Here is a 27,955-nt window from a genome sequence, read left to right on the forward strand (position 1 = left end):
AGACAGGACTAAAACTACCTACACTTAAACAAGACTAAAATAAACTATAAACATGAACATCAAAACTACACTAGACTAACAAGACACGTGAACTCACCACACAAACCACAATGAACCAGCACAAGACAGAAGACACAAGGGCATTAAATAAGGGAGCAAATCAAGAGGGAAACAGGTGTAGGGCATGAATCAATAACGAGGTAACGAGAGGATGGGAACAGAGACGAGAGCGGGGAGAGTGTATGGAAGGCCATAAGAACAATAATTGCCTCTCTCCACATTAAACATGAGGTTCTGTCATGATCCTGCCACTAAACCAAGAGAAACATGACATGATGCAGAAGAATCATGACAGCATTATCCTGCTGGAAGTTGCCATCAGAGGATGGGTACATGGTGGTCATAAAGGGATGGACATGGTCAGAAACAATGCTCAGGTAGGCCGTGGCATTTAAACAATGCCCAATTGGCACTAAGGGGCCTAAAGTGTGCCAAGAAAACACCCCCCACACCATTACACCACCAAGGCATGATGGATCCATGTTCTCATTCTGTTTACACCAAATTCTGACTCTACCATCTGAATGTCTCAACAGAAATCGAGACTTATCAGACCAGGCAACGTTTTTCCAGTCTTCAACTGTCCAATTTTGGTGAGCTTGTGGAAATTGTAGCCTCTTTGTCCTATTTGTAGTAGAGATGAGTGGTACCCGGTGGGGTCTTCTGCTCATCCGCCTCAAGGTTGTGCGTGTTGTGGCTTCACAAATGCTTTGCTGCATACCTTGGTTGTGACGAGTGGATATTTCATTCAAAGTTGCTCTTCTATCAGCTTGAATCAGTCGGCCCATTCTCCTCTGACCTCTAGCATCAACAAGGCATTTTCACCCACAGGACTGCCGCATACTGGATGTTTTTCCCTTTTCACACCATTCTTTGTAAACCCTAGAAATGGTTGTGCGTGAAAATCCCAGTAACTGAGCAGATTGTGAAATACTCAGACGGCCCGTCTGGCACCAACAACCATGCCACGCTCAAAATTGCTTAAATCACCTTTGTTTCCCATTCTGACATTCAGTTTGGAGTTCAGGAGATTGTCTTGACCAGGACCACACCCCTAAATGCATTAAAGCAACTGCCATGTGATTGGTTGATTAGATAATTGCATTAATTAGAAATTGAACAGGTGTTCCTAATAACCCTTTATTATTTGTGTATTATTTGTATGATTAAAAATGAATATATTTTTAACAATTACTTCATAAATTGTTGGGGTCATATTAGTGTCAACAGGAAACGAGGACCATATGAGGGTTAAAGATTCAAAGTGCTTTGAATTTCCAGAAAAAAACAAATAATGTTAGTAAGAAATGATTTTAAAAAACAAAACATGATAGATTTTTGTCATTTATGTCTGACATCCAAGAAACATATCCCATACATTCTCTGAGTGGTTCTTCGCAAGAATTTCCTGGTGTAGGTAACTCATGTGGAGGGTGCGGCACAATATCCTGTATCCTGACCTCCGAGAAACAATAACAAAAAATAACAACAGCATTTGCATATATTCCTTAAATGTTAAAAGGTATAATTCACCGGTGCCCTCATATCGTTCCAAATCTGTATGAACACAAACTCACATTTCTCAAATTAGATTGTACATTTAGAAAAAAAGACAGGCCCTTTGAAGTTCTAGTGTTTTCTTACACAATATCCAAAATTGTAACACAGTTCTGAATATATCTGGGATAAAGAACCAACACCCCATGACAAAAAAATTATAATTTATTGAAATTTTCCACAAAACATCTGTCAACGATTCTTGAAATGACAAAATATGAATATATTGAATAAGAAAAGTGGAAAACTTTTGCCCTGCCAAACAACATCAGTGAAGATGCACAAACACAACAGATCATGCTTTGGTGAACATAATATTCAACAGCTCTGGTGCAAGCCGAACTCAAAGATGTTATTGCAGAGTTTAGCTCAAACTCCAAAATAAACACACCAAACAAGCTCAGCAAAGTCTTCAGGATTACCACAAAACTAACTTAACGGCAGTTGTAGTTGGTTGGAGCTTAATACGAGGAACTGAGTTTGACACCCCTCTATGACTGTAAATTATTTTCAGGTGTTCATAGAAGATAATGTCACCACTGTCTAATAAAAAAATACAAATACAAATGAAATCATATACAAAAAACACAGCATGATCATTTCTTGATGACTTCCTCTTTGAGTTTCTCTGCCAGGTGTTTTCTTTTCTGCAGCTTCTTCTTCTCTTCAATAGAGATTTCCTTCGAGACAAAGAAAACAATTAGTTTTGTGTACATCAGCATTATACAGCATGTTTCAATCTAACCAAAATGTTCATGTTTCAAAGTTTTCAATAAACCATAACTCAATACAATAAACAAAAAAACAGCTGAATCGGAACAAGTAGCATATGACACTTGAAATACAATCGGCAATACCACAATCACTCCTTCCAAAACAGCCAGGAACCTCGGAGTCAATACCACAATCTGTTCTTCAATGATCACATTGCAAAGACAACGCGATCATGCCGATATGCCTTATTCATCCGAAAGGTTAGACCCTACCTCACTGAGCATGCGGCACAACTCCTTGTCCAGGCTCTGATCATCTCAAGGTTGGACTACTGCAATGTTCTCCTTGCTGGTCTTCCTGCAAAGGCTATCAAACCACTTCAGCTGGTTCAAAACACAGCAGCACGCCTCATCTTCCAACAGCCCAAAAGAAATCATGGGACACCCCTTTTCATCTCTCTCCACTGGCTACCGGTTGAAGCCCGGATCAGATTCAAGTCACTGATGTTTGCCTACAGGACTATCACTGGATCTGCGCCGGCATACTTTCACACCCTACTATACTCCTACACCCCATCAAGAACCTTCACACCCTACTACACTCCATCAAGAACCTTCACACCCTACTACACTCCTACACCCCATCAAGAACCTTCACACCCTACTACACTCCTACACCCCATCAAGAACCTTCACACCCTACTACACTCCTACACCCCATCAACATCCTTCAGACCCTACTACACTCCTACACCCCATCAAGAACCTTCACACCCTACTACACTCCTACACCCCATCAAGAACCTTCACAACCTCCTACACCCCATCAAGAACCTTTACACCCTCCTAAACTCCTACACCCCATCAAGAACCTTCACACCCTCCTACACTCCTACACCCCATCAAGAACCTTCACACCCTCCTACACTCCTACACCCCATCAAGAACCTTCTCACTCCCTACTACACTCCTACACTCCACCAAGAACCTTCACACCCTCCTACACCCCATCAAGAAACTTCACACCCTACTACACTCCAACACCCCATCAAGAACCTTCACACCCTCCTACATCCCATCAAGAACCTTTACACCCTCCTACATTCCTACACCCCATCAAGAACCTTCTCACTCCCTACTACACTCCTACACCCCATCAAGAACCTTCACACCCTCCTACACTCCATCATGAAACTTCTCACTCCCTACTACACTCCTACACCCCATCAAGAACCTTCACACCCTACTACACTCCTACACCCCATGAAGAACCTTCACACCCTACTACACTCCTACACCCCATCAAGAACCTTCACACCCTACTACACTCCTACACCCCATCAAGAACCTTCACACCCTACTACACTCCTACACCCCATTAAGAACCTTCACACCCTACTACACTCCTACACCCCATCAAGAACCTTCACACCCTACTACACTCCTACACCCCATCAAGAACCTTCACACACTACTACACTCCTACACCCCATCAAGAACCTTCACACCCTCCCACACCCCATCAAGAACCTTCACACCCTACTACACTCCTACACTCCTACACCCCATCAAGAACCTTCACACCCTACTACACTCCTACACCCCATCAAGAACCTTCTCACTCCCTACTACACTCCTACACCCCATCAAGAACCTTCACACCCTCCTACACCCCATCAAGAAACTTCACACCCTACTACACTCCTACACCCCATCAAGAACCTTCACACCCTCCTACATCCCATCAAGAACCTTTACACCCTCCTACACTCTTACACCCCATCAAGAACCTTCTCACTCCCTACTACACTCCTACACCCCATCAAGAACCATCTCATTCCCTACTACACTCCTACACCCCATCAAGAACCTTCACACCCTACTACACTCCTACACCCCATCAAGAACCTTCACACCCTACTACACTCCTACACCCCATCAAGAACCATCTCACTCCCTACTACACTCCTACACCCCATCAAGAACCTTCACACCCTACTACACTCCTACACCCCATCAAGAACCTTCACACCCTACTACACTCCTACACCCCATCAAGAACCATCTCACTCCCTACTACACTCCTACACCCCATCAAGAACCTTCACACCCTCCTACACCCCATCAAGAAACTTCACACCCTACTACACTCCTACTCCCCATCAAGAACCTTCACACCTTCCTACACCCCATCAAGAACCTTCACACCCTCCTACACTCCTACACCCCATCATGAAACTTCTCACTCCCTACTACAATCCTACACCCCATCAAGAACCTTCACACCCTCCTACACTCCTACACCCCATCAAGAACCTTCACACCCTTCCACACCCCATCAAGAACCTTCACACCCTCCTACACTCCTACACCCCATCATGAAACTTCTCACTCCCTACTACAATCCTACACCCCATCAAGAACCTTCACACCCTCCTACACTCCTACACCCCATCAAGAACCTTCACACCCTACTACACTCCTACACCCCATCAAGAACCTTCACACCCTACTACACTCCTACACCCCATCAAGAACCTTCACACCCTACTACACTCCTACACCCCATCAAGAACCTTCACACCCTACTACACTCCTACACCCCATCAAGAACCTTCACACCCTACTACACTCCTACACCCCATCAAGAACCTTCAGACCCTACTACACTCCTACACCCCATCAAGAACCTTCACACCCTCCTTCATCCCATCAAGAACCTTCACACCCTACTACACTCCTACACCCCATCAAGAACCTTCACACCCTACTACACTCCTACACCCCATCAAGAACCTTCACACCCTACTACACTCCTACACCCCATCAAGAACCTTCACACACTCCTACACCCCATCAAGAACCTTCTCACTCCCTACTACACTCCTACACCCCATCAAGAACCTTCACACCCTACTACACTCCTACACCCCATCAAGAACCATGTCACTCCCTACTACACTCCTACACCCCATCAAGAACCTTCACACCCTCCTACACCCCATCAAGAAACTTCACACCCTACTACACTCCTACTCCCCATCAAGAACCTTCACACCTTCCTACACCCCATCAAGAACCTTCACACCCTCCTACACTCCTACACCCCATCATGAAACTTCTCACTCCCTACTACAATCCTACACCCCATCAAGAACCTTCACACCCTCCTACACTCCTACACCCCATCAAGAACCTTCACACCCTTCCACACCCCATCAAGAACCTTCACACCCTCCTACACTCCTACACCCCATCATGAAACTTCTCACTCCCTACTACAATCCTACACCCCATCAAGAACCTTCACACCCTCCTACACTCCTACACCCCATCAAGAACCTTCACACCCTACTACACTCCTACACCCCATCAAGAACCTTCACACCCTACTACACTCCTACACCCCATCAAGAACCATCTCACTCCCTACTACACTCCTACACCCCATCAAGAACCTTCACACCCTACTACACTCCTACACCCCATCAAGAACCTTCACACCCTACTACACTCCTACACCCCATCAAGAACCATCTCACTCCCTACTACACTCCTACACCCCATCAAGAACCTTCACACCCTACTACACTCCTACACCCCATCAAGAACCTTCACACACTCCTACACCCCATCAAGAACCTTCACACCCTCCTTCATCCCATCAAGAACCTTCACACCCTACTACACCCCATCAAGGACCTTCACACCCTCCTTCACTCCAACACCCCATCAAGAGCCTTCACACCCTCCTTCACTCCTACACCCCATCAAGGACCTTCTTACCCTACTACACTCCTACACTCCATCAAGAACCTTTACACCCTCCTACACTCCTACACCCCATCATGAAACTTCTCACTCCCTACTACACTCCTACACCCCATCAAGAACCTTCACACCCTCCTACACTCCTACACCCCATCAAGAACCTTCACTCCCTACTACACTCCTACACCCCATCAAGAACCTTCACTCCCTACTACACTCCTACACCCCATCAAGAACCTTCACACCCTCCTACACCCCATCATGAAACTTCTCACTCCCTACTACACTCCTACAGCCCATCAAGAACCTTCACACCCTCCTACACCCCATCAAGAACCTTCACTCCCTACTACACTCCTACACCCCATCAAGAACCTTCACTCCCTACTACACTCCTACACCCCATCAAGAACCTTCACACCCTCCTACACCCCATCATGAAACTTCTCACTCCCTACTACACTCCTACACCCCATCAAGAACCTTCACACCCTCCTACACTCCTACACCCCATCAAGAACCTTCACACCCTACTACACTCCTACACCCCATCAAGGACCTTCACACCCTCCTTCACTCCAACACCACATCAAGAGCCTTCACACCCTCCTTCACTCCTACACCCCATCAAGAACCTTCTTACCCTACTACACTCCTCCACCCCATCAAGAACCTTCTTACCCTACTACACTCCTACACCCCATCAATAACCTTCACACCCTCCTACACTCCTACACCCCATCAAGAACCTTCTTACCCTACTACACTCCTACACCCCATCAAGAACCTTCACACCCTCCTACACTCCTACACCCCATCAGGAACCTTCACACCCTCCTAGACTCCTACACCCCATCAAGGACCTTCACACCCTCCTTCACTCCAACACCCCATCAAGAGCCTTCACACCCTCCTTCACTCCTACACCCCATCAAGAACCTTCTTACCCTACTACACTCCTACACCCCATCAAGAACCTTCACTCCCTACTACACCCCATCAAGAACCTTCACACCCTACTACACTCCTACACCCCATCAAGAACCTTCACACCCTACTACACTCCTACACCCCATCAAGAACCTTCACTCCCTACTACACTCCTACACCCCATCAATAACCTTCACTCCCTACTACACTCCTACACCCCATCAAGAACCTTCACTCCCTACTACACTCCTACACCCCATCAAGAATCTTCACACCCTCCTACACTCCAACGCCCCATCAAGAACCCTGCGTTCAGCAAACGAGCGGTGTCTTGTAATGTCTTCTCATAAGGGCATTAAATCCCTTTCCAGCTCATTCTCCTCAACTCTTCTTCTTCTTAACTTGGTCCGGTCAACCACATCTCTCACAACCTTCAAAAAACGACTTCAAACTCATCTCTTCTGTGAAAACTTGACAGACAAATGAAAAAAAAATAAAAAACGTACACTAACCCTCTTCTCTCAACAGGTAGTGGTCAAGCTTTTGTTGAAACTAGTATCTTTGTATTAGCACCTATTGTATTATTGCTTATTTATGACATATCGCTTATTTCTCCCTGAACTCTTTGTAAGTCGCTTTGGATAAAAGCGTCTTCTGAATGGCTAAATGTAAATGAATCTGCGGACACAGAGTGAATGAAGGCAAGTACCTGTGTGCTGTGTCTGGGGTCCGGGGCCACAGGAGCACTTTTTGTGGGGGTCTTTAGTGTCTGATCTCTCTTCAGAGCATGCAATTTATCTCTCTGTTGCTTCAGATACTCAGTGCGCCGCTGTAAACCCTCCTCGTCCTGCACACAATCATAAGCTAAAGGCTCAAGTGTACAACAGGTGGTTATTTAACAATCTTTTAATACAAAGGGTGGGAGTGGACACACCCCAGCGTTTGAGAGCAGAGAACTGATCATTTTATTTAAATTTATACTAAACCACATGTGATCAGAAGGTTGCCGGTTCGAATCTCAATGCAAGCAGGTCATGACTGAAGTGCCCTTGAGCAAGTCACCTTACCCCTGATTGCTCTGCAGTAATGTGACACTGTATAAAACTACTTGTAAGTCACTTTGGATAAAAGCGTCTGCCAAATGAATAAATGTAAATGTAAATGTAAGCCATCATCAACGCATATGTTTTCCATTTTTTATAAATGATTCATTTTGCTTTTAGAAATGTTATGAATTCAGGGAGTTTTTTTTACTTTGATTCTATTTGGTTTTCAAGGGTGAAGGTCATTTAATGTAGGATTTCTTCAAAGAGTTATTTTCACACATTCTATGCAAACGCTGACTACGATTCAAATGACCAAATTGAGCAGCTTTAATTTCTGTGTCCAGGTCCCGTAGTACCCTGAGCACGGCACATTTCCATCTCTCTCGAATCAAACACTTCTGTTTCAGGTTATTGGCTCATTATGCTGCCTTCACGTGCTCCCGGAAATGTGATCATTCATCTGGATTTAGTAACATTAAAACATTACAAGTATCTGCTGACATGAAAACAGCACCGTTCCATGAATGATTTCCAATTTAATGATTGGCTTTTTTTATGGGGACTTTTGTCGATGAGCTTTGTATTCTCCCCATTCTCAGTATTAGAAGTAGGGCATCATGTAAATAACCATTAACTTTGTATGGAACAAAACAAAATAGTGAAAAATGCCACATAACTCGATTTATATTGAATTACAACACAACTCATAAAGTGACATTTCTGAGGAACATATGAAGAGTTTGGTTCCAAAATGAGAAAATAATGTTTTTTTATTGTGCGGTCCAATTAATATAAATCAATTTGTTTTTTATTTGAGCCATAAAATAAAAAAACAATAAAACTAACTAACACAATAAAAACATGATTTTAGATTTCATCTCATTTTGGAACCAAACTCTTCATATGATAGTGTATTATTAGGTGACCCTAAACCTTTGACAGGTAGTGTGGTTATGAAGAGACACACAGTGAATGAGGGTACTGGGTGTGATTCTCACAGTGAGACGTCTGGAGCTGTCACCGTCGCTCATGATCTCTGCAGTCATATGGTTGGCAGATACAGAACCCTTCACAGGCGGCCTTACAGCAGGTAGTGTCTTTCTCTCACCTGTACAACACACACACACACACAATAATTGATCAAGAGTTAAGTGCAGAACTTGTCTTTATTACCACAGCATTGATAAACAAACGTCAGAGACAGAAAGCTTGGAAATTTCTGTTTGAAAAAAGACAAGCTTGAAATTTTGATAAACCTACATACATGATTGTCTTAAATAACCTTATCAAATGTACAACCAAATTTGTAAAGCAGACTTTCCAATTGATGGATACAAACAAAAGCGGAAACTTTTACTTGTGCAAAAGTATTTAAATCCTTTTATTCTGTAGCTTTTGCAGCCATTATTTCAACCACACGTCTAACTACTGACTGGTTTCTCACATCTGCCTTTTAAAGGTCCAGTGTGTAATTTTAGGGATGATCTATTGATAGAAATGCAATATAATATACATGAGTCTTCAGAGGTGTATAAAAAGCTTATACAGTGAAGCCTTATGTTTTTATTTCCTTAGAATGAGCTGTTTCTTGCATGTAATTCGCCAGGTTCTGTCAGCCGTCGTAGTGTTTCGAACGGGAGGGGGAGGGTGGAGTGAACGGTTGGTTGCAATTCACTACCTTGCCGCTAGATATTATTGACTGCTACTTTAAGCCAGGGACCCCGAGGCTCGGTTCTGACATTTAATATGAACCACTTGTGACGATAAAAGAAGAAAACAACGGAAAAACAAGCAAGAATTCTGACCTGCTTAAGGGGTTGACAAACTTTAAGCAGCATTGTATACAGGAAGCAGGAAGCCAAGAATCAGTTTGTCAACTACGACAACGTGAGTTGTTTTTTGTTAATGTGGTGATTGTAATAGTAAGTGTCATCACTCAGCACTCAACATCAATCAGTGTAAGAACAATAACAATAGATGATTGTGATTCTTACATGATTGAGGTGAAATCTTCAGGACTCCACAATCCTTCAGCTCGTTCTCTTGTGAAATGGCGTTCATCTGTAGAGTCGAGTCAGAGTTTCATCAGCACACTGTCAGTGCATCATCAGTGTTACCTCACACATGCTCAGTGCTCTCTTACACCACTCACAGAATCAGACGCTGTTCCCAGCAGCGCTTCAGATAAACTGCTGGACGTGGAGGCCGTCTTCTCTTTCTCCTCTATCCTGTCTGCTGTCTCCAGCTCATACTCCTGCTTTGACCTCCTGCAGAAGAACACACGTCCAGCACATTACATCTAACGTACTGAAATCACCAATGAAATAATAAGTGGGATTACAGGAGTAGCAATTAGTCAGCAGAACTCTGCAGTAGTGCCCAAGTCTGCTATTAACCCTGTTGACCTTGTTTTAACTGTTGCCTGTTGTTAGTGAAGATTATTTGAGCTTGTTTATTTAATTACTCGTTGACTGAGTGTTAAGGTGTTGCCGTTTTTCTTCCGTTTGGGTACTGTGATACTGAAGTTACATTAAGTTGCCGTTAGCCGCCTGTTACAGCGAGACATTATAGTTTTTCACTTAAAAGCACGGAGCTAGTTGATCGCTGTTTGGTCCGTGGCCCATTCAAGTCATTCAGGCTTTGTTTTGCTGATCGAGAATGCGAGTTCAGCTCTATTCTGTTCGCTCTAATTGTGTCAGCGGTAGCGTCAGCCCTCCTTGTGTGAAGACCGACAAGTGTAAAGACCGGCGACTCTACCAGCATGACTCCACTGAGCAAAGAAAACGGCAAGGCACTTTGCTTCAACTTTCCTTGTATACTAACAACATGTCTTTCCAGTTTATTCCTGGCAAGGGCCCAATTTGAGCCCCCATGAGAGGCCACTCTACCTCATCTCACAATGAAGACGGATCTCCTAGTGGCGCTCGCCTCCATCAAGAGGGTAGGGTATCTGCATGCACTCTCTGTGTCCAACGAGTGCCTCGGTTCGGGCAACTCCCATGTGTTTCTGAGACCCCGGCCTGGATATGTGCCCAAAGTTCCCACCACTCCCTTCAGGGACCAGACGGTGAACTTGCAGTATGCGCAACGCGCCTTTACTTGGACTCCACGCAGAGCTTCAGAAGCTCTGAGCAGCTCTTTGTCTGATTTGGAGGACAGCAGAAGGAGAGAGCTGTCTCAAAACAGAGATTGGAGTACTGGATCGTGGACGCCATCACTCTGGCGTACCGGTCCCAAGATCTTCCGTGCCCAGTGGCACTGGCTCAGCTGCAGATTAGGCTACGGCCAACCCTTTTGCGATATTCTACAACCTTTGTGTAGAGCCGGTGTCTGCTCGCGTCTAGCATGGTGCCAACAGGTAAGACCGGCAGCCGGCTTCCGTCTTGCATGTATTGCACACAACAGCATTCCTGGTTGTAAGTTTTGTGAAATTTTCCCAAACTTTGCAAGTTCATAATTCATGCTGTTTTCTTCTTCTGCCATCGCATTTGGGAGAAATGCATTACACACTAGTGCCAAAACGCTGTAGTGGTCTCATAGGTGACCTATTTTGATCTCAAAAAGGTGAGTTTGCGCAACATTTCTTCTCGTAGTTACTTGTAGAGATTGCAGTGGTTGAGCTACAGTCCGTGTCACGTTGCCCTGTGTCTATGTCTCAAAAACCAGTAGACCGATATCATAAAAAGGTTAAAATTACCTAAGAACCTCCTGAAGAATGTTCATTTCCTGCTTTTCCAGTTCACTCATGACATCCACACCATCTGTCAGACACTCGGGCAGACCACCTTCAACACACAATTACCACTGTAAGCCATGAGTGATTCTTTACAAACCTTTTAGTAGACAAATAAAACCACTTAGATTTTACAGTGTTAAAATGTTTTTTGTTTTCAAGGTAACTGCATTTTAATCTTCCTCAAACAAATTCTGAAAGAACAATGCAAAGTCTTTTTTAAATGTTTTAATTATGCATGTTTGCTGTCTAAATACACTGACTGAATCATACATGTCTTAGCACTTAGCACTGCATGCACGCACACACAGATACAGACTATGAACTATAGATGTTAAGAAAGGGGTACCATTTCTTTCTTCAATGACGTGTAAAGCCTGCAGCTGTAATTCCATGTTCTTCTGAACCATCAGAGAGCGAAACATCTGAAAATCATCTGTAGCAAGAACCGGCTGGAACACAGCCTGTAAAACAATAGCTCATGGTCTAAGAACCAATAAAGAATTAAAGGGATGGGTCACATTAGAATGAAAATTCTGTCATGAATGACTTACCCTCAAGTCGTTTCACAGCCATAAGATCTTTGTTTAACTTCGGAACACAAATGAAGATAGTTCTGAAGAGGCCTAGGGGCCTTCTTATCCCCTCATAGACAGCAATGCAATCTACGCTAATCGCAAAAACACCCTTAGTATATTCCATGTGACTCCAGTGGGTTAACCTTCAATTTATGAAGTGACGAGAATACCATGAAGTGTGCAATAAAAGAAAAATAAGGATTTTATTGATCCATGCCCAGCCAGCACAGATACGTCTGCTAAAGATCTGAAAAACATCTAATGTGTAAAAACATTTGCTTAATATCTTAGAAAGAGCAGTTTTACATCCATTCTAAATAATAAACATCTATGTCTATATGACATCTGACAGCAGACGTCTCAAAGATGTATTGAAGATGAGCAAACTATGTCTTGCAGATGTAAAATGAAGACATCAAATAGACATCTGCCAGATGTTTGTGTGCTATCAGGGTATCAGCTTAGAATACGCATCCACGAGAGCATGCGTGGAGCAGATGCAGAAACCAGCACTCATGACGCATGACATCTTCATTTGTGTTCTGAAGAAAAGCAACGGTCTTACAGTTGTGGAACGGCTCCTTCTGTCAGTCTCCATGTAAAAAGAGAGAATAACCAACATGAGGAAAGATCTATACATTATCCCACTTATCCTCACAGCTACAGAATATATCACAGCATCCTGACAGCCGTGCATTGAAACGTAATGTTGGATAAGCTCAGGATCACAGGATGAAGGACTGGCTTTAACACACGGCTGAGATTTCTCTCTGGTTTCAGACCTGCAGATTGTACATCTGTGAGCACCAGAGGTACTGTATGCCTATCGTCTCACTAACCCAGTTCGCTAATGCGCTTTTAACTCGCACGCTATCTTTAGCAGCATTAATTCACATAGGATTTACATCAGCTGATGCTCTTGCTGAGGTGAAGCATCTCTTGATGAACGCAATATCATTCTTAGACACAATCTGTGATTTGACACACACACATATGGATTTGCTTTAACTGTGAGATGGAATCATTCTAGCAGTGCTTGAACCACTAAATCTATTTCATTTACAACTAAAGATCTCAATCCATAGTAAAGCAGGCAGAACACATGAGGTTAGATCAAGAAACAAACAGATGAGTTACTTTGACTGTGTTCACTTGTTAGCACATCATGAGCACAGGATTGAGGAATAAATGTGCTCCAAAGAACTGAATGAAATAGATAACGATTCCATGTAACTATTCTCAGATGGCTTGAAATGGCTGTTTGGGGAATAAAACATGATGTTACCTGTAAGGTTTTATTAGCTGTAAGAGCGGATGAAGCTTCTAGAAACTGCTCCTCGGTAATCCCCACCTCCTGCATGTAGTTCTCCAGTAACCTCTCCACCTCAATATCACAACACACAGGGTTACTGAACAGTGTTCATGTTTCCCACACGCTACTAAACATACTAGTGTTTGCATGCCACTTCTGAATCGTGTCTCGCTTCTACTCTCTGAACATTCTGTATTGTAACACAGCTTCTTGGCCAACTTAGCTGTTCTCATTTCTTTTTTGTTTCAGTTGACAGTTCTGATTTATAACCGCAACACCGTTTGACAGAATCACCATACTCATAACATTATACACAAAAAATAAACTGAACTTCGATAGTCTATGTCTGGGCAACAAGGTGTATATTTACAAATGTGTACATGTCTATATTTGCAAACAGTCAGTAACAGTTACAGGTTCTTGGACACGCAGTTTTTTGTACTCATTCATCCATGATTCAATGTCCCGCTTCACCATGCTCTCGTGGGGTAGTATTGGCAACATTTAAACCACTGAATGAAAGCTAAGATTTATCCAAAAAGTCACTACGTTTGATGCGGTGCACTAAAACAAAGTCGCTAAATATAGTGACACATCTCACCCCTGTGTGTGCTGACTGTGAATAATAGATGCTTTGCCTAAATAACGCCATAAGATTAAGTAGTTATTTCTTTTGATGAGAAGAATAAAATGTTCTGCAGCCAGTGGCATGAAAGTGACAAAACTCTAAAAATCACATTACTCCTTGTCTGAGAGCATATCTACAATGTCAAAGTTTAAATAATTTAAGTGGTACATTCAAACAACACATTTTTGACACAAACAATAAAATAAAAGACTCTTCAGGACTGGAATAATACTGTGGGGGACTTTTGCCTCCCACTACATTCATACATTCCGGCTACAGGAAAACACAGCCGCCCACATTCAAACAGACGATAAAGCACAAGACTGTAAATCGATGCAAATCGAAGGAAGGATATTTGGAAAGCGCAGTCAGAACTCCTTTAAGATTTCAGTGAACTCATTGAAACACTTCAAAAATGTAAAGTTCAGTTGTTCATCAGTGGACCACTCCTAGAAGTTTTCATGATTGTTTGGGCTTAATACATGGCTACAAAGAACCTGCAGTATAAAAGGAGTCAACTGGAATCTTTTTCTGGGGCCATTGACAAATGTTCAATCCAGATGGCCTCCACCCAAACAAACTTTGTGCAAGACTGCTAAAGGACAATATCAACTTCTCCCTTCAGCATCCTTCACATGATAACACCACACAGAAACAACAAGCACTGCTCACAGACACCATCCTGACTGATCCTTACCCACAGAGCTCATTACAGACTGGCTGTGACTAGAACAGCTCCAAGACTCCGCAACTACGGCTGACCTTCTGTAAAACAGCCAGGAAAACACACTTTAGCCACCAGAAATACCAGAGCCACAGCCGCTCTCACCAGACACATCATCCCTCTCTCCAGCATCTCCACTTCCAAGCATCTCACAGAAAACTGATGTACGCTTGGACCAAGCCCCATGTCATGATCCAAAAACAGACGGAGGCCCAAGTGCGGTGTAAATACAATTTTATTGAGTACAGTCCACGGGACCACAAGATGGATTGCAGATCCTCGCAGGGAGAGACCCCTGATGACCCCGAGCGACAGCGCCTGCAGCTATGGAGGATGTCACACCCGGAGAGCCCGGGATCTAGACGGCAGCTGCAGAGCACCGAACGCGAGACAGGATCCGGCAGTTGGCGGAGTGGATCCGTAGGGGTCCCAGACGGCGTGTCTGGACAAGCTCCCGGGGACTGGTGAAGCCACAGTGAGAGTATCTATAGGGAAACTGGAGCGCCGGCGGGAAACTAGAGGGCAGAGGAGATCAAGGGAATAATCGGGGAAAATAAACTCTAAACTAGAGAACTGAGAAAACTAGACTAAGTAACTAAAAAGAAAAACAAGAGCAAGATGCAAGATGCTAATTGCTAAATGCTAATCGCTAGCTGCACAGGACAAGACTAGACTAGACAGGGAGTCAGGTTACTGTAGTACACATACACACAACGGACTGACAAAAAACAAGAGCACACGAGGGAAATAAATGAGGAAACCTATCAAGCTCATAATGAGCCACAGCTGCACAGCGTGACCCGCGAGCGGGATGCGCTGGTGAAAATCGCTGACGAAAACTCTCTACAGGTGTAAGGGTGATCAGAGGTAAGTGAGGGAAACCCAATGCGGGAGACACGAGGGCGGGGCTAGTGACGCGGACACTGAACACGTGGCAACTGTCAAAACAATTCCCCACGTGTTCAACATGAAACAAAACAAAGCCCTAGCGGCAGAAAACGGGAACAGACCCAGAGCCATGACACCCCAAGACATCAACCATAAATCGGCGGGCCCCACAAACACCAAAGCCTGTGGGCCCAGCTCGCCGAGCTCTCCAGCGACATAGTCAATGCAAGCGCCCAAACCATCCTCCATCTGCTGGTGAACCAAAACAACTGATAAGAGCTCTCAGTGATATGTGTCGGGTCTCAGTGTGCCTGTAGTTTTCTCTATTTCTGTTTTATCATGTGATATACTGTATAAGGCCTTTACAATACGTACGGCTCACCCATCTAATCTGCAACCTATTATGCGTCAAACTAAGATTGATGTAGGGACAAAAAGTAATGGCATCAAATGGATTGATCTTCCACTGAATCGAGATCTGTCTCTGTCAGGAAGAGATGCATCAATGAGAATACTAGTGTGCTATTTATGAAGGCTTTATTATCAACGCCTCACTGCAGACTGTGTTGATCTTCTCCTTGATTCCTTTAACTCAAAAGTTAAGAATGTTTTTGATGGTATTGCTCCTGTGAAAGTCAGTAAGAAGACTGGCAGACAAAAAGCACCTCTGAGAAAATCAACAGTAGTACAGAGTATGAAAAGACAATGCAGAAAGACTGAACGGATGTGGCACAAGACGAAACTTAACATTCACTATAGCATCTATTAAGACCTCCTTTGTGCTTTCAACTAGGCAGAGCTAGACAGACCTTCTTCTCAAACCTTATAAACAGTTTCATGAACACAGAGGTGGGTAGAGTAGCCAAAATCTTTAAGTAAAAGTCAGTGTTTTAATAATTACTCAAGTAAAAGTAAAAAAGCATGCAATAAACAAAGTGATATACAATTCATAAAATAAATATGAATGCATTTAAAAACATTGATTTAAATAATTATTAATATCATAAGCCGATATCTTTGCAATAAAAACACAGAGACTAAAGAATAGACAAACACAGAAGAAACAAGTATTTCTGTCAATTTCATCTAGTCCCATTGTAGTCTACACAACTACCATTAATGGAGAGGGATATTATGCGTATTTGGCATGGAGGAGAGATGCTGCGAAAATTCTGAGAGAAAGGAGGTAAGGCATCTTGTCTATTTGTAGGGGTTTTCTCCCGGTCTAAAAGATGATTGGTAAGATTGGTTATAGGTAGCCAGCCGGGTTAGTAATCTGGACGTGCTCCTCCCGATCTTTGTTAATAAAACATCATCTAAAATAATAAACTACGGCAAACTAAAGTGAACCTTCAGAGTTTTGCACTTAACTAAACTCAGAGCGTTTCTAAGATGATCTAGAACAGGGGTCGGCGACAGGCGGCCCGCCGGCCAAATCCGGCCCGCTAGCAATAAAATCTGACGCCGCCAGCAACATTATTTGGGTTATTTTGCCCGCAGCTGGTTCTGAAATAGATCCGTCACACTCGCGTCTTCAGTGAATTTGCCTTCAAAATAAAAGTATGTGAACATTTTTACATCAATGTTTTATTTTGAGCTTTTAATTTGTAAAGTTCTGAAAGATATTCAAAGGAGTCTGTCGATCGCTAGACACACTTCTAAAATAGCAGTCATGAAATAGGGGGTATGAAAAAACTAATCGTGAAGCATTGAAACGTTTGCTTATATTGCGGGGCCTCAGCACCAACACGTGAACAACAACAAAGCAAATTCAGTTTTTTTTTAAGGTGCCATACTTCATCTTGTGATGTCGTCTAATATTATATTCTTTGCAAACAGCGACAACTTCGTTGCAAATAAGACTAATACGTAGGATGAATGCATAAAGATATAACTATTATGTAATTAGGTAGGCTATTCTAGTTGCATTTTTCATCAATTAATTTCTTTAATTATCCTTTGACTATATTCTGGCCCGCTATCGCATGTTCTTAAGTTTCCCGCTACGAGAAGTGATTAACCTGCCGCTTCAGATTGTGCTGCGAATTAAACAAATCATTTCAACTGATTCGTTAACCTATTCAGACGGGTTTGCCCCTTTTTCAATTAATGCTTTCAAAAGAATCGACTCAAAAGAATCAATCACTCGGGAATGCATTTAAAAAGAGACGACAAACTTGAAATAAATCGATGCATTTTATAATGCACATTTTAAAATAAAGGAACGTCAAGCAGTGTAACATACAGATTTCACCCAGTAAAAGTACAGATTTTCTATTAGAAATACACTTGAGTAAGAGAAAAAGTACCCACTTTAATTTGACTTTAAAAGTTGATATTTTCCTAAATGTTACTCAAGTAAATGTAACAAAATAAATGTAGCGTGTTACTACCCACCTCTGCTTGAAAAAAACTTGCACTCAAGTTGCTATGTCTGCTTTTGAAGCAATTGATAGCAACATTTTAAAAGAGATAGTACAGCACCCCAAATCGTCCACCTGCTACCTTGACACACTTCCTACATTACCAAATGCTTCACTTCTTTCTGGGACATTTCCAAGCTGCCTGAAAACGTCTCGGTTACGTATGTAACCTCTGTTCCCTGATGGAGGGAACAAGACGTTGTGTCGAAGCCGACAGATGGGGTTCGCCCTTGAGAACCAATCGTCTCTGACTATTTTGAAAAGGCCAATGAAATTGGCGAATGAAATTTGCATGCCGGGCTCCGCCCCCGGATATCCGGGTATAAAAGGGGAGCCGGCGTGCTCATTCATTCACCTTTTGTGCTGAGGAGCCTGAGAGCATCTCGTGACTGCTGCAGCGGACGGCTATTGTCGTGGCATGAAGGACACAACGTCTTGTTCCCTCCATCAGGGAACAGAGGTTACATACGTAACCGAGACGTTCCCTTTCTGTCGGTCTCTCGACGTTGTGTCGAAGCCGACAGATGGGGTTCCTATTGAAAACGCCACGGCACTAGCCGCGTCACAATCTCCAGCGAAGCGACGTTGACCGGCCTGGGCGAGCCACACGTGAGCGCTATCGCGAAATTTGTAACCTTCCAGTAGGTAGACAGGGGGACCCAGAGCTTTTAGAAAAGATGGGTAGCCCCTGCCCTCTGCCAACTCAGACGGCCCCATTGGCGAGAGTCATCCAGCCGTAGGACCACTGGGTAAGCGCTGTTCCCTCAATGTGGACGTGCGCTACGGAGACCACTTCCCACCCTAGGGGGGAATACAGTGGAAACACCAACATGGTCTCACCAAATAGGGGAGAACTCATAGGAGGTATGTGCGGAATGCCGCAAGGTGGATGTCCACCTGGGGAGGTCATGGGTTGCCACGCGGGGAACCATCTCATGACGACATCTCAGACGGAACCACCCTACGTGTGGGGCACTAGGTCCGGTTAGAGCTATATGTAATACTCAGCTTGATACCCGGCCATAGGGGACAGGGCTGCTCCGCTGAGCCCGCCGCCCTGAGTGCTTATTGATGGATGGACGGACTGCCTATTCTTTACCCTTGGGGAAAGAAGGGAGGCAGCCCATAGCGCACTGATCCACCTAAGAAGGGGAATGGCGCTATGCGCAGGCGTACGCCCTACGACTGCTGGTCTCACCTGTTGGCAAGACTCGAGCTGCCGACTCCCCACGGAGGTTGCAAGCCTCAGCGTAGCCCAACCCGCAACTCTACAGATGTCTGCCAGAGAGGCACACTAAGCCGATGCCCACAAGGAGGCCACATCCCGAGCGGAGTGTACCGTCACTCAAATGGGCACGGGCTAGGATCGGCACGCCGTAGTGACGGCGTGTGCGATCCAGCGCGACAACTCTCCTCGGAGACAGCACTCCCGTTGCTGACCTCCATAACAGACAAGAGCTGCTCAGGGCCTTGAAGCCCTCTGTGTGGTTCGAGTAGAGGCGCAATGCGCTTACTGGACACCCCACGTACAGGTTGGGTCTTTCTCCCGGTGTGGGAGCGCCTGCAAGTTCACCACCTAGTTCCCAAAGGGGGGCGGCGGAACTTTGGGCACGTAAGTCGGCCGGGGTCTCAGGATCACGTGAGAGTCACCGGGCCTGAATTTTTGCAATCGGTGGACACGGAATGCTTGCAGGTGCCTCACCCTCTGGATGGACTCGAGCCCCAGCAGGAGAGCCAACCCCCCTCGCAGAACGAGGAAGGGGGCTCTCCGCAGGGCCCGAAAAAAAAGGGGACCCAAAGGTCCACCTTAAGGTCCCCAGAGGGTACGGGGCGCGGACGAGGCCTTAGCCCCTCGCGCCCTAGAGGAACCTAATACTCAGGTCATGCCGCCCCAGAGGCTCACCAGCAACTGGTACGTGATAACCGCGACAGCGGGTACCCACGCTCCAATGTGGAAGGGGAGATTACTCCCCAGCCTCTCCTGCAATAGGACAGCACGTTCCTGAGCGAGCAATTCCGCGGGTCTTCTCCTCGAGAAGAGCACCAGGACGAGAAGGGGCGCCACTTAAAGGCATCCAGCCTTGTGGGCATGACCCTTGCCTGAGTGACAGTCTCCACCACTGTGGGGGGTAGATCATCCAGGAACTCCTCGTCCCATCCAGGAGCCAGACCCAGAGGTCCGGCTCGAATGCCACAACGTGTCCATCCCCTGCGAGTAGGCTCTTCGCCAGGGGATTTGGCCAGGGGGAGTTGTCGTCAGGAGTATTAGCTCCGAGGACCAAGTGTAGTTGGGCCCGTAGGCGCAACTAGCAGCACTTGATACTCCCTTCCCAGCGCAATGAAGCTCACTGGGGGGAAGCGTACTTCCGCTTGTCCCACGGCCAGCTGCGCCCTAGGGCCTCCGTGTCGAGGGGGGACCTCGTCCAGGGAGTGCCCAGCGGTACTAGGTGGTGTTCAGGGAGGCAACAGGTCCACCTGTGCCCGCCCAAACTACACCCAAGCCGGCCCGCAGGGGTGGAGCCGTCACTTCCCACGAGGTGTCAACTGACGAGAGAGCGCTTGGCTGTCTGGTTCAGGACACCCGGTGGGCGTGTGACCTGCAGGGGCTTTGCCACCTGCTGTCTCCACGGGAGGCTGTGCGCTAGGGCCTCCGTGTCGAGGGGGTCCTCGTCCAAGGAATGCCCAGCGGTACTGGGTGGTGTTCAGGCAGGCAACAGGTCCACCTGTGCCCGCCCAAACCACACCCAAGCCAGCCCGCAGGGGTGGAGTCATCACTTCCCACGGGGTGTCAACTGACGAGAGAGCGCTTGGCTGTCTGGTTCAGGACACCCGGTGGGCATGTGACCTGCAGGGGCTTTGCCACCTGCTGTCTCCATGGGAGGAGGCGTTTTTGGGCGAGTTGCGATGACTGCAGCGAGCGAATGCCACCCTGAGGTTTTGTACGCTACGCCGGTCGTGCTGTCCGGGCCAGTATGCTGGCTCTGCACGAGAGGCCGGAGCCTCATCAGTGCAAGCAGGACAGCTAGCAACTTGAAGGCAGTGATCTGCCAACGCAGGCGGGGGCCCGTCCAGCGACCCGACACTGGGCGCCGTTGCACACCGCACCCGCACCCCGTAGGGAGGCGTCTGTCGTTACCACGACCGGCCTCAAGACCTGCTCGGGGTTAGGATGCGACGGCAGCAGGCGTAATGACGATACGCCTACTGCCAGTGCGCCACGCTCCAGGGAACTCATCACTGTAGTCAGTGCTGTCGCGGTCCCATGTGCGTCAACCCGAGGGGGACAGGCCACCCCCGAGGACACCATGCCCAGGAGCCTCTGAAACTGATTTCAGGGGACCGCTGGCTGCTGCCTGAAAGTTCAAGCAGCTCAGCACTGACTGTCATGGAGACAGTGTTGAGTTCTCTACCAGGAAAAAGGGGAGCTCCGCGCCAGGGAGAGCTGCTCTCTTTTTCCCGGCTGACCCGTTACTGACATGCCAGCCCCTCGACAGTGCCGAGGGAAACTGTACATGAGAGTATGCGGTCAGTTGTCATGAACCACTCCTGGCGTCTGACAGACACCAGGACGCGCTTCTGCGCCTCCCGAACGGCACCCTTGCAAGGTGCTGCTCAAGGTATGCAGCGACCCCTGGTTTTGGGGATGATGAAGTGCGGCTGTCGAAGCCACTGGACATCTCGGCCGAGGGGACGGTTCGCCTTCGCCAGAGGGGTGGCAGCCCCGGCCTGGAGCACGGGAACATCCCTGCCTCTGCTGAGGTAAGAGGATGCCCGAAGTCCGGCGGAGGTCTGGCGAGCTGGATCGAATGCCGAGACGGACCACACTCCCAGCCACCATGATGGTTTGAAATGCTAACCAAGCATCCAGGGACCTCACAGGGGGGGCTGCGATCTGCTTCATCAACCCGCGGGGGTTGGTTCAATGACTAGCAGTGCTGTTCCCCCTGGGGGGAACGGCTCCGCTAAATCACCTGCCAGGCGATGGCGCAGCTCGACGCAACGTCGAGTTGCCGAACACCATCTTTCAGAGGGTGAGAGCGGCTGCAAGTGGGACCCAGAGAGAGACCTCTCCTTGTGAGAAGGCGGGCACTAGGCCCCCGAAGGGGCCCAGAAGGTGTTTGGGACACTGCAGGGACCGCCCCATTCCGACCATCCAGCAACCAAGGCTGGGTCGGGCCCGATGGTTCAATCTCTCTAGGTGGTCCTTCTCTCGACGTCTTCCTCCGGGGGGCCACCTGCGGGGGCACCAGAACCGGAGTCGACGCTGGAGAAGGCCAGGGCTGCTGGGGGCAGACCACGTGCGAGACCTCGATGGCCGAAAGGCGGCCGGGTCACAGCAGGCCGGTCTGTTTCTACACTGTCAAAAGGCTGCTGGAGCAGTCCTTGACAGCGCCACCAATCAGCCGACCTTGCGAGAGGGGAGTCGGGAAAGTGGCCTTTCTCGACATCGCCCCCCCTGCGCAAGATTGGGTCCGAGGTATCTTTCCGGGCCACTGATGTGGACATCGTCCGACCCAGCCTGCGCTGCCACCGCGGTCCCCGGAGGGCCAGTCGGCGGCGGCACTACTTGGGTCGGTCTTACCCCGTGGGGCTCTCTTTAGCGCCCTGGCCTGCAGGATGGCCATGGCGTAAGAGTGGAGGCAGCTTGGTCCACGGCACTGCCAGCCTCAACACCAGAGATGTCGAGACCTTACAAGCCCTGGACGGTGAGTCTAGGTCAAGCTCCCCAGGTGGCCGCCGTCTGCGGATACCCGCGACTGCATGCTCCACCCAGGGTGCATTGACATAGTCCCTAGCTGCCTCCCCGCCCCGAGGGAAGAGAGGGCGATAGAGTCAGCTAGACGGAAGCGCGCCGAAGGGGGCGCTCCAGGTCCTACTGAACTCCTTATGCAGCTCGGTAAAACTTGCCACTTGAGCCGGGCCCAACGTGCGAAGTACCCCGCCGCGAGCACCAGGGCTGCACCGCAACCCGACGCTCACGGCGGTCCGAGCGAGCATGGCTGACATCTTGACGTCTGCTCTCACCTGTGCTCGACCTCCCGAAGGAGGGAGCTTCAGGGAATCGCCAGAGTCTGATGCCAGCAGGTCGCGCTCCGATGTTGCAAGAGACACCTCATCTCCACGGCTCGTGTCCGAGCACATGGCTGAGGAATAAGATGGCTTAGGACCATCCTTGGGGAACTGCTAAACAAGCGAGACGGGTCGCGAGCGGTCCGCGAGCCGACCGGCTGACGGATTAACGCTCATGATAATCCCCACATCACCCTCGCTGCTCGCCGCCGCTGACGGTAGGGCCGTAGCCGCTGCGGTCACAGAACGGGAAGCAAACGAGGTGGTGGCTTGCTCTTGACAGAACATAGCCAACGTGACGCAACGTCCGAATAGCCGTCCGCCCGCAGTGACGCAACGTCTGACTAGCCATCCGCGCGCAGTGACGCAACGTCTGAATAGCCATCCGCGCGCCTTGCGGGTAGGACGAATCCACGAGGCTGCCACAGTGGTCGGACCCCCGAACACTTGCGGCAACCACCGTGTCCGTCCCCGTCCTCGATGAGTGTACTGCACCCAAGAGATCAGCGGGCAATGCCACGCTGAGGAAATTGCTCTTTTAGAAAAATACCTCAGGAACTGCCAGGACGCCCAGGGGAATCTCCGCTGCACCGCGTCGTAGAAATCGGCAATTCGAAGAATGTCATCAGATGCGAAGGCTCCGAAGAACAAAAGGTGAATGAATGAGCACGCCGGCTCCCCTTTTATACCCGGATATCCGGGGGCGGAGCCCGGCATGCAAATTTCATTCGCCAATTTCATTGGCCTTTTCAAAATAGTCAGAGACGATTGGTTCTCAAGGGCGAACCCCATCTGTCGGCTTCGACACAACGTCGAGAGACCGACAGAAAGGGAACAGAAGTTGATAAGTAGCAATCCTTATAACACCATATTGACCGATAAACAAATATTCCTTTTGAAATTATAAAAAAAAGTAGTTTTTATCAGCTGAACAACTACTTCAACTCAAATGGATACCTGGACAAGTTTCAATCTGGTTTACCTACGCATCACAGCGACAGCGCTCATAATGTGATATTTTAGTGATATTCACTAAAATTCTGAAATATCAGTGCTGGTTCTGCTAGATGTCAAAACTGTCGTTAATAACATACTTCTAGAGAGACCATAAAACTGGGTCAATATTTATGGGACAGTCCTCAAATGGTTCAGGTCATACTAGATGGGAGAGGTTATTATGCGAGTATAGGAGAGCCTAAGTCTAAGTGGACATCAGTGACATGCGGAGTCCCACTTGGCTCAATTCTTGTGCCACTCTTGTTCAGCCTGTACAGTATATGCTCCCACTGAGTCAAATGACGAAAAAAAAACAAATTGCATATCGCAGCTATGCAGATGACACCCAGATTTACCTAGCCTTATCGCCAAATGACTACAGCCCCATTGACTCCATCTGCCAATGCATTGATGAAATAAACAGTCTTCAGTGAAACAAAGAGAAAACTGAAGTCATTGCATTTGGAAACAAAGATGAAGTCCCCAAGGTGAAGGCATACATTGACTCTAGGGGTCAAACAACAACAAAATAGAAAGAAAAAAAATAATCTTGGTGTGATTCTGGAGTTAGACCTTAGTTTCAGATGTCATGATAAAGGGATATTTCAGAGGCAAAACTAAATGTATGCATGTTTTACACCAGTTGGAGTTATAATACCATGTATCGTTACTTCCAAGCGGTAGAATTTTTTGAAGGTCAAAAAAGTGCATCCATCGATCAAAGAACTGCTCAACACGGCTCCGTGGTCTTAACAAGGGTCTACTTCCGTGTATAGCTCGTCAACAACAGCCTTAAACAAAGACACTATAATAATAACCATGCTTATTCTCGACAACGGGACATTATATTATAAACGTGAATAACTTGATTTTTAATTTGATGTTTGTCATGTAATAAGGAATTTACCTCAAACTATCCCTTTGCGCCTCATGGCAGATATTTCGCAAACTAGTTTCACATGTAAATGTTTTTTTAACTGCGCCACTTCTTATCTTCGGCACTCAACGTGGCGGTAGTAGGCATTCTGGTTGACAATCGACTGTATGTTGCCCAAAATTTCTGTCAAAGGCGAAAGCATTTTCTTATAAAATTTGTTCACTGGCTAATATGGAAGTGGACACTAGATCTCTTACCAGTTGTTTATATTGCTGATGGATCTCTGTGTAAGTCAGTTTATTCTCATCTTCATCATCAAACACTGAAACAAAATGACAGGTTAATATACATCTTGCTCTAACATTCTATTCCTGTATTTATGAACAAGGCTCCAGATTAAAAAATCAACTAAGAGGAAGAAAAGAAACAGAAACGAATGTTCAGGTAATGCAATCAATCAGTGTGAGAAGAGGTCTGTATCCCTTCTTGTCTCAGAGTTTGGGCCTTATAAATAAAGAAGCGAAAACACACACTTATCTAAAACGATACAATTTTGACTTCAATACATCTTGAGTAACAGACATGCAGACTTAAGAAAAAAGAACACAGAAAGTATTTTCGAACTGTCACCGCATTGGCATACCCAGCTGCGACAGGTTGGCCTGGAATATGTCTGCTAAAGATCTGGAAAACATCTGTTGTGTAAAACCATCTGATAAACATCTCAGAAAGATATGTTTTACATCCATTCTAAACATATACATTTGACAGACATCTTCTAGACCAGGTATTCTGAACCGGTGGGCCTTGGAGCGCCATCTGGTGGACCGTATAGGCAGTGGTAGACTACCGCCAAATTAATCTGTATTTTATAATGATTTAATAATTCTTATGAATTTACATGTTAAATAAACACTAAAAGTCAATTTGTATTTTAATGTCACAAGACCAAACGTCAGATGGAATATAAATGAGGTTACAGTACATGAAGTAACTGTAAAATGGCTCTTTTTCTGAAAAGAAAATCAGATGTCGTTGACAGTCCTGTGGAAACAAAAGTGTTGAAGTGTGTGGTGAGAATTAAGGCTGTGACGGTGGCCGTGACAACAGTAGGCCTGGTCACACGGTGGTAAAGAGCCATGAGGGCGCTAGTGCAAGTCACTGTGACAAATATAAATGATAGTTGCGGTCAGCATTGCTTTCTGTAGCCTTTCAGTTGTACATCGTTTCATTTCAAATATTTGACATTAACACAGAAAGGATTGGCATTCGTTTCGTAGCCTTCATGCCTAAACCCGGTTACTCTGCGGGTTCTGCAGTGGATCTTGTTGTGAAATGAACAGCTATGACCTGCTGGCCTGGTGTTGGAGAGCACACAGAGGTTTTGTCACAGTTGCTGATAGACATCTGTTTGTTTGCATTTAGTGCTGTTAAGTTTAGTGTAGCAAGTGGTGTTCCTGTACCCTTTTCCTGTAATTTACCCCTCTTGGGTTCTTGTTTTGTATTTTTACTCAATTCTTTTGTTAACCCCTTACCCGCTGTCTGCACTTGGTTCCTCTGTCTCACAGTTTGGATTTATGATGGCGGGTACTGAGACACAATGTGTTTTATGTGGAGAAATGTTGTTGAACGATGCGCTTAACCATCAAAGCTACAGAGACATTTGAACACAGTCTGGTCTGACCTGCCCTCTTATTGTTATTGTTACAGGAATAAATGGTTGCGGAGCAGACCTGCCAAGTCTTGATCTATATAGCTGACTTGACTAAATCGGTTACTGTGGCATAAAAGATGAAAAGAAATGAATGTCCAGAATAATGTCTTGCAGATGTGCCAGATGTGCTGTCAGGGATACAATAAGGCTCGCTGAAGTCAACAGATTCTACTTGAAGATCATCTCAGACGGCTTTATTGTCATCTTTTGGCCTCATGACATCATCTTCAAAATAGTGTGTAAAGTAAATATTCTTCTGTGACATTTAAGAACGATCAAGTTTACATCATTACGTCACATAAAAGTCATAATGTGTACATTTCTTAAGTTGCCAGCGCCGCATCATGGCAAAAATATCACTTGCAAATGAACATTATACATGCAAACTGGAGGCTCAAAAACATGAAACTACTTTAGTTTTGCAGATCAAAAGAGCGAAATCAACAGCATTGAGAAGTCATGTACGTTTTACTGTCGTTTTTGTTATAATATGTATTTGTTAAAAGTATTGTTTTTTACCTGAGCGGTGGACAGATCTATAGTAAGAAACGTGTCGTTACACAGGCGCCATGCTGTTATGATGCCGACTGTAATGTCTGCTCGGATGTTTCTTTGATTCTCGCTTATCTTTAAAGACTCTTCTATTACCTGAGCATTGGTTCTCCATGAAGTCCGTGATGGGAATGTTCCAGTCCGGGCTGCTCAGATACCCTGCGATGCTTTCAAGCACCCACTCGCGATCATCCGCCATGATGTCCCCTCACAGTATTACACAAACATCACATAACTGTGCTCAAGCTCAAAGTGTATCGATTGCGTGATGTGGGGATCTATTTCGCTTTCCGAGCCTGGAGACAGAACGGTGATAAACAAACAGGGCAACCCGGAAGTGTTCAAACCCGGAAGTGTTCAACAAAATCTGCAACCATAGCAAC

The 27,955-nt window shown here is 46.2% G+C and overlaps 1 protein-coding gene across 4 annotated transcripts; it reads right to left on the bottom strand.

Moving 5' to 3' along the window:
* Window positions 1–1,764: 1,764 nt before the first annotated feature.
* Window positions 1,765–27,955, bottom strand: cfap36 (cilia and flagella associated protein 36). Of its 4 annotated transcripts, XM_079473848.1 has the most exons (11): window positions 27,669–27,911; window positions 25,564–25,628; window positions 13,674–13,772; window positions 12,160–12,274; window positions 11,775–11,862; window positions 10,230–10,344; window positions 10,072–10,138; window positions 9,076–9,185; window positions 7,741–7,878; window positions 2,604–2,697; window positions 2,209–2,297 (listed from the first exon to the last, which is right to left on the bottom strand). In XM_079473848.1, exons 1-10 carry the CDS (start codon window positions 27,769–27,771, stop codon window positions 2,644–2,646), a joined length of 954 nt encoding a protein of 317 aa, XP_079329974.1. In that variant the 5' UTR covers window positions 27,772–27,911; the 3' UTR covers window positions 2,209–2,297; window positions 2,604–2,643. The 4 variants fall into 4 exon arrangements, with proteins under 4 accessions (XP_079329973.1, XP_079329975.1, XP_079329976.1 ...); XM_079473847.1 differs by lacking the exon at window positions 2,604–2,697 and having other exon boundaries at window positions 1,765–2,297; window positions 27,669–27,955; XM_079473849.1 differs by lacking the exons at window positions 2,604–2,697; window positions 13,674–13,772 and having other exon boundaries at window positions 1,765–2,297; window positions 27,669–27,955.

Source organism: Barbatula barbatula (assembly GCF_947034865.1).
Source record: "Barbatula barbatula genome assembly, chromosome: 14".
NCBI lineage: Eukaryota > Metazoa > Chordata > Actinopteri > Cypriniformes > Nemacheilidae > Barbatula > Barbatula barbatula.